This window comes from Helianthus annuus, chromosome 1 (genome assembly GCF_002127325.2).
Source record: "Helianthus annuus cultivar XRQ/B chromosome 1, HanXRQr2.0-SUNRISE, whole genome shotgun sequence".
Classification (NCBI taxonomy): Eukaryota; Viridiplantae; Streptophyta; class Magnoliopsida; order Asterales; family Asteraceae; genus Helianthus; species Helianthus annuus.
In genome coordinates, this window is record NC_035433.2 from 7,610,085 (window position 1) to 7,617,625 (window position 7,541).

Genomic DNA, 7,541 nt, shown 5'->3' on the forward strand with positions numbered 1-7,541 from the left:
GGTTGGTTATCGGGTCAATTTTTCCCAGAGAAAAACCCGAACAACCCGACCCGAAAAACCCGAAACCCGAAGAAAAAACCCGATGAACACCCCTAGTGACAGGTGACGTGGCGGCCCATCCTCTTGGGGATGAGCCTCACCATACTGATTAGTCTAACACTAATTCAAGATTAACCCATCAAACTTTATCTAAACAACTTAATTTGGCAGTAAAAAAGCAACAAGAGATGTGTGTATATTGATATATGCATATACATGTGGGGTAAAATGTGTGCTTTGGGCCTCCGAAAACGTTGGAACGACCCTACAATGACATAATATATTTGCACAAAAACAAATCACCCGCTCCAAAAAATAATACATCCATCGGTCTCATAAATAAGAAATCACAGTCTCTCTCACACATCACCCTCCAACATAAACACGGAATCAAACTTTTTAGTACTTGAAAAAGCAAAGAAATGGACTTAGAATCCGAAACTAGCTAGTAGATGTTGAAGCCCATGACAACACAAGCATAACAAGCGCCAAGAGATGAAGAGGCACTTGTGATTGGCTTCCATTAGGTGTCAAGCCATCTGTCTTCGACCCTGATCCTACAATCATTGTTTCATCGGCTAATTAGCACGAGTGTTAGCTATGTCAACCCGAATTAGTCACGACTTAAAAGTTACACAATTTGTTAACCATTTACAACATCTAAGATTGGTTTATTCACAAAACGATTGTCACTATTTTAATAATAGTTTTATTATCCTATTTATTATTATTAGTTATTTAATAATAATAAAAGGTGTAGACAACTCAGCCCAACCTTGTCCAACCGTCATGTCCTTAAGTTTATAGGCCCAACCCTCACGTCTTTAAGTTTATAGGCCCAACCATTATGCATATATAAGAGTAATACACTAATACGTTTCTAGACAAAGAAGAAACGATTGCAATAGATTGAACCCAACACATGAGAGTGCACCTTGCAGAATGACTTTGGTGTACCTGCTGGAGTATCGGACTCGGTCGGGCTTTCGGGCAATATATCCGGTTCGGAAGTAGATCCTTCTGGAGAAGCAGCCGGTGTGGGCGTGGAAGTAGAAGTTGGCCCGTTTGCAGCTGCCGACACAGACAACAACAAACCCGATTTCGTTAGAGATTTGAGACGCGATTATTAGAGATGAGAATTTTGGCTCGTCAAATTAAAAAACTTGGCTAAACCCAAAATCAAACGAGTTGAAGGTCATCAAAGTCTATTTTTTATGCATACAACCTATTTCATCTTTTTTAGTCTCGAATATAAATAGTTATTACAATATAAAGGTTTTATAATACATATTAACACATTAAATATTATAAAATCTAGAGAACCAGATAAAAAAGTGTTTTAAGTCATTCTGGCCCATTCTGAAAAATGACCCGTTTTGACCTTTGAGTTTTTATAAGACTAAGGCTTGGTGGTGTGGGATAAAGCCCCTAGGGCCTTTATCACGTCACATTAACTCCACGTATGTGCCATATAAGTGAGGGGCTTTATCGTTGACCTGCACGGTACTGTGAGATAATGCCCCATTTAAAGCCCCTTTAACTATATAAAAAAAGAAAAAAATTAAAAAAGTAAAGAGATTAGATTGGATATGCATGTGGCACCCACCAAGTCTCCCTCCATAACGCTCGCCATCAACATGGCTAAGCAACCCTGGCGCCCCTATCTTGGTGGAGCAGGGATGGTGTTCGGGTCGCCACCCAGCTGAGGTGGCTGGGGGCGCGGCCCCACCCTTGTAAGGGATCATAATAAAGAACAAAATACAAGAATGTTACCGTCGCATTGGCTAACCGGTGGAGTCTGAACATTACAAGCACCAGGAAGTGTAAGAGCGAGTGTTCGGTTAATACTTATACCAAGATTAATACCGGCGCCGTTCATAACTTGGCAAAGGCATTGTGGCTGAGACTGAACCACGTTTCCGAGCTGCGAGCAACACGAAGACGAAGGGGTGGATGTATTTCCGGTAATAAAGCTAAGGCAAGAAGACATACCCATGAGGGCATTAGTGCAGCCTGATTGAGCCATAGCTCCACCACATATGGAGACAATAAGGACAATGGCTAGAACCATACCAACAATTTTGGAAGCCATTTTATAATATTGACTTCTTTTTGTTTTGGTTTAAAGAATTTTTGTAGTGCAGAAATGTTAGAAATGTGGAAGATTATAAATAGTGTCCTAAATGGAAAAGGACAAGTTTTATTGGTTTATATGGTTGACCAACTCTACAAACAATTACATTTTTTAGTGCTTTTTTAGTTATAAAAACTCATATAATATGATATTTATACTAGCTGCGTATCCTTACCTAATGGAACTTGTAGCTTTAGAAGCAATGACATAACTGAACTAAAATATTAAAATAACAAATAGACCAACCAATATTCACCTAGCAAATCAAGGTAGTTGAACTCATACCACAAGCAACTTTTGGTATAAAAACACATAATGTTAGTTACTTCTTTTTGATTTGTTGTGTTTTATAAAAGCCACTAAATGTTAATTGTTGAATTATATTTTCATTTATCATCCAAAACCACTTATTTCTTTCTAACGAACTTTTAGGATTCACACGTTACAACTGGACTCTCGAACCAAACTAAAAATAGACCTTAAAATGTTGAATCATGCACGCACGGTACAATCAGTGGCGGATCTAGAATTTTTTTTCAAGGGAGGCGAGAATTTTTAGGTCTCGATAGCCATCACAAAATATTAAAAAAGATTTGTACGATTCAGGTCGGGTCACATGATAAAAAGGATAAACCAAATTAAATTTTAAATACAAAATAAAAAACAATATATATAGCTATAATTTTAGAAAGTTAGGGACTATAGGTGAAAATGAACAAAGCACAGGGAGTACTATCCAGACATTTTTCTCTAACTAAAAACAAAAGTTAGTTTAAATTAAAAAATAAATTTAAATGTTACGTACAATAGAATGATATGTCAATATTGACGTATATAATTTTTTTTACTAATTCAAATGTTACGGACAATAAGACGGCCATCGAAACGTATATGATTTTTTTACTAATTTATTGTTTTGATTAGCGAATTTCGAAATTAAGGAGTTACAAAAACAACTTGGGAGCCATCATTCTTCATCATCTATCATCCTAATACTCGCTAATCATCCCGCAACATCGAAATCAAAAGATTGAATGCAAGAATTCAAGATTTCTTCATCCGGATTTTAAGTTCTCGCAACCATGAGTGGCTAATTCCCCAAGTTTCACCCTGGTGTAGATTTTGTAAGCTATTAGGGTTGTCGATCTGTCACACCCCAACCGATGGCGGAATCATCGGGGCGCGGCACTGAGCGGAACAGATTGTCCAGAAGTTTCCACAACAACTATTATATAAATTTAGTTTAAATGACACGTCCCATACCGTGCCCCAAATAAATAACAAGTTGTCACAGAAATCAACAAGACAAGTAATTCCGTTCCGACAACTCAGATTTAATTATTACAGACAAGTGTTTATTGTTTCTAGACTCCCTAGCCTTGATTTCATCACCATGCACCTAAGCATCCTAGCAACTTAAGCACCTGTCATATACGTTAAAATAAAGTCAATACATATAATGTAAAGGTGAGCATACAAGTTTGATAATAGCATATAGAGTTCGAATAGTTTACGCATAACCAGCACGTACTCAGATAGCAATGATGCATGTAAATTATCGACATGGACCTATCAATACCAGTGACTGCGGGTTGACTGTCCGAGACAGTTCGCAATACATGATCACCACCGTAAATCATGCAAGTAGATTGTCCTTAACAACCCCCGTGTGAACGGGCGCTGAGTCCAAACTATAGTACTACGTTGCTAAGGCAGGTAGACAGCTTTCCACGTGTAAACATAATAACAAGCATACATTTAATCATGTAATACATGCAATCGGTTAGCATTCAAATAGTTTGATTGGTGTGCTTGATTGTGATTTTGATAAGTAACGTATGTAACACCCAAAAGTGCTAAAGCAAAAAGGGTTCGAGTATACTCACAGTGATTGATTATGGATTGAAGGGAACGTTGGGAGTAAGATTAGCCTGAATAGTTTGATAGCACAACAATGAGTAACGTGGAAAGTAAACAAGTGTGAATGGACCGAATAGGCTGGTCGATCGAACGACAGGTTCGATCGGATGGCCTGTTCGATCGGCTGGTATATCCGATTGGACAGTCCTGTTCGATCGGTCGGTTGGCTCGATCGGCTGGACCATTCGAGTGGATTGTTTCTTCCTCTAGTGTGTTTGTGTTTGAGGATTTGAACTTTTGAAGTTTTCGTTGCAGCATTTGAGAACACTGAAGTGTTCCTACCTTTCAAGTTGATCGATCGAGCGGTTCGCTCGATCGGCTAGCTCACTCGATCGGCTAGATCACTCGATCGGCTAGGAATTTCAGAAGTGGTCCTCCACTGAATGTCACTCGATCGAACAGTCTGTTCGATCGGCTGGCATTCCCTACTACGAACGAGTTGTGAAAACGATTAACTGTTGAAGCATAATATCTCATGATCCGAACAGTAATGTTCACTAATCGAGTGCCATGTTCGATCGAACACTACTTCGTCAATACTATACCTCATAAGATTTTGAAAGTGTGGGACCATGTGCTAGCCGATCGGCTGGCCCGGTCGATCGGCTGGCATGTCCGATCGGCTGGGCTGTTCGAACAGCCTAGCCGTTCGGCCAGCATTTCTGACCTAGTCGGCCTTTCGTCTAACACTTAGCTGATTGTTTATTTGTCATTCTTTCAAGGTATATTGACAACGTGTTGAACTATGATAACCTTCGTTCCTACCTGTTCCCTTGGCTCGAACAGGAATCACCCAAGTCCGGCCAGTGAACGGTTCGGAATGTTGGTTTAGAGTTTAACCCGAAATCGGTGAACCTTGTTCATAGAACCCAAATCTTGAACCTTGTAACTATTTGAATGATTAGTTAGCCGGTTCAAGCTCCGTTTCTATTGATTGAAGGCATTGAGTGTAAAAGAGTTGAAAGAAAGTTGGAGATTCCTTCTTTCAATCCTTCACACCATGGAAATGTTTAGATCTATGATAGATCTTAACTTGTTTATGTGGAAATCGGTTAGATCTAAGCTATTCATGGTTGAATGATGCCAAAGTTTGATGTTCTTCAAGAACACCATGATGACATCACCCAAGAACACTTAGATCTTGGTGATTTCACGGTTAGAATCCAAGTTTTGAAAGATAGGAAGGTGTAGAATCAAGTAATGATAAAAAACGTACAAGAATTAGAGTGAAAACTTACCGGGATTGAGAGAAATCTGAGAAAAGGTGAAGAAGATAGCTGGTTCGGTCAGAGCTTTCCAAAAATGGAAAGTATGACAATGACAGTCCTATTTATAGGCTTCCAAAAGGGGAAAGTGGCAGCCGATCGGCTGGGAGCTCCGATCGAGTGGGCTGCTCGATCGGCTGGCAAGATGCTAGCCGATCGGCTGGCCTGTTCGATCAGGATGCTTCCTGTTCGATCCGCCACGCACTTCGAGTATTTTGCGACGATTTTCGACATTTCGATTTTTGATGGACGATGATACGAATACGATAGAGTTCCTAGTCAAATTACTTTTAATCCCAACTACTATATCTAACATACAATCTCCTATAAGTCACGTTTCGATGTCGGTTTTGTAACGCCCTAAAACGCTTTAACCAAAGATTCGCAGCGGACACTACATAACTAGAAATTTCCTTCATGATATTCTTTCTTTCATTTAAATACATTAATCTCTTTTATAATTTAATGCAAAAACTAACATACATGACTCAATTAAGTGACTACGTATGCACCCACATACAATCCGTGTCTTGACTCGATCTTCAACCGCGTACGCTTCTAGATGAAACATCCAAACATGTATAGCCTGCAGTCACCACATTCAAACACATTATTAGCAACCGGTGACATAATACAAAAATCTTAGCACAAGCATAATAGCGCGTCAACATTTCATGCTTTTTCTTATACTAGCCCCTTCATCCATCCACTCGATTACTCGCATCAGATTGTGGAGTCAACCTTCACATCCTTTGTTACCATGCCTATACTACACATTAATTCTCAAGAGAAAAAGAATTAGTACATTAGCTTCCATTTACATGATCATGTCCTCAAATATACATAACTCATCTTATTCATTCAAGCATAATTTCATTATGTAAGTTCCCATTCTTACCCAAACCAAATCGAATCTTTTTCTTAACCACTTCTAACCCATTCCATTAAAACTTAACTTACTACTTGCATCAATCCATATCTTCTTACATTACATTCAACAATAATCACATATCATAAATACATTAACAACTAAAGAGTAAGTTCGGAGTGCACTTACCTTGCGCGTCCGTATTCTCGTTCGCTTACTTGATTGAGTCCTCTTAGCCCGTTAGCCTTCAAAGCTCCCATCCATCTTGACATGATTCCTATACACTCATGTCATTACATTCACATTCTTATTAGCATATATGCTCATACATATGAACAACCATATCAAATTCAAATCTAACATACGACCCACTTGAAGCATACTCCACATCATTAATTCATTTAAACAAGCATAAGGTATACTCGACATCATCCCTAGATAATCTTCACATGAATTATATCTATTTACCCATTACTTGCATACAATTTCACTTGTTATTGTCTTTTAGACATTTCATCAAACACTTGGTGTGCGTACTACTTCCTAAGCATAATGTACAAGTATTTCATGTTCTTCTTCCTAGTTATCACTTCCATTCATCAATACAAGTAAACATCATACAATTATATACCATACTCAATCTATATGCATGTACACATCACATACTACACATTTTCACAATCAATTTCATACCCTTTCATGAATTAGACATAAACCCACTTAGCTAGGTGTAGTAAATCATCAAAATACTCAATTTATAGCAATTTACTCAAAATCTTCACTTAGGGTTCGTTCCTAAGCAAGCATACATTGTCAATTTGGCCATAACCTAAACAATTCATACATAAATCACTACTTGTGATGTTCATCAAGATTTCTCAACTTCATTAAACATCAAAATTCAACATACCTTATGATCCCCTAACTTGGGTGATCGTTAATTCATGTTCCTTCTTGAATTTGAGCCTCGATTCATGCTTCAATTGGTTGATATATGATGAACTAGGGTTTGGCTCTCTAGAGCCTTCCCTGATCACGTACAGAACACACACGAAAATGTGTGTGTGTGTGTGTGTTATTTTCATTTAACATAACAACTTTCAAGTTAGCCCACTTTGGTCCCTCATGTTTCGTTTAAATCAAATAAGGCTACAACTCTCCGCTTACTACTAACGAGACCAATACTCAACTAGGTTAATTATTCCTAGCTAATCCTCATTTTTCAGGTTAACTTTTCTCATTAACGGTACGTTACCCATTTCTTAATAGTAACCGGGTCTAAATTACCAAACCCGTTTTTGGGGTGTTACAGGTT

The 7,541-nt window shown here is 38.3% G+C and overlaps 1 protein-coding gene and 1 long non-coding RNA gene across 3 annotated transcripts; both read right to left on the reverse strand.

The window, feature by feature from the left end:
- Positions 1-202: 202 nt before the first annotated feature.
- Positions 203-2,174, reverse strand: LOC110912707 (non-specific lipid-transfer protein-like protein At2g13820). Of its 2 annotated transcripts, none has more exons than XM_022157490.2 (3): positions 1,813-2,174; positions 997-1,110; positions 203-596 (listed from the first exon to the last, which is right to left on the reverse strand). In XM_022157490.2, exons 1-3 carry the CDS (start codon positions 2,129-2,131, stop codon positions 481-483), a joined length of 549 nt encoding a protein of 182 aa, XP_022013182.1. In that variant the 5' UTR covers positions 2,132-2,174; the 3' UTR covers positions 203-480. The 2 variants fall into 2 exon arrangements, with proteins under 2 accessions (XP_022013182.1, XP_022013183.1); XM_022157491.2 differs by having other exon boundaries at positions 974-1,110.
- A 3,583-nt stretch (positions 2,175-5,757) lies between these two features.
- On the reverse strand, positions 5,758-7,327 carry LOC110910670. Its single transcript, XR_002576377.2, has 3 exons — positions 7,137-7,327; positions 6,416-6,503; positions 5,758-5,944 (listed from the first exon to the last, which is right to left on the reverse strand). It is a non-coding gene; the product is annotated as an uncharacterized LOC110910670 (long non-coding RNA).
- Positions 7,328-7,541: the final 214 nt, after the last annotated feature.

What these genes read in the sequence shown, in the direction of transcription:
- LOC110912707 (XM_022157490.2), bottom strand. Translation starts at nt 2,131, where the DNA reads ATGGCTTCCAAAATTGTTGGTATGGTTCTAGCCATTGTCCTTATTGTC. An exon ending in ACCGGTTAGCCAATGCGACG is followed by an intron (nt 1,111 to 1,812) that starts GTAACATTCTTG and finishes CTGTGTCGGCAG; the next exon opens with CTGCAAACGGGCCAACTTCT. An exon ending in CGAGTCCGATACTCCAGCAG is followed by an intron (nt 597 to 996) that starts GTACACCAAAGT and finishes CAATGATTGTAG; the next exon opens with GATCAGGGTCGAAGACAGAT.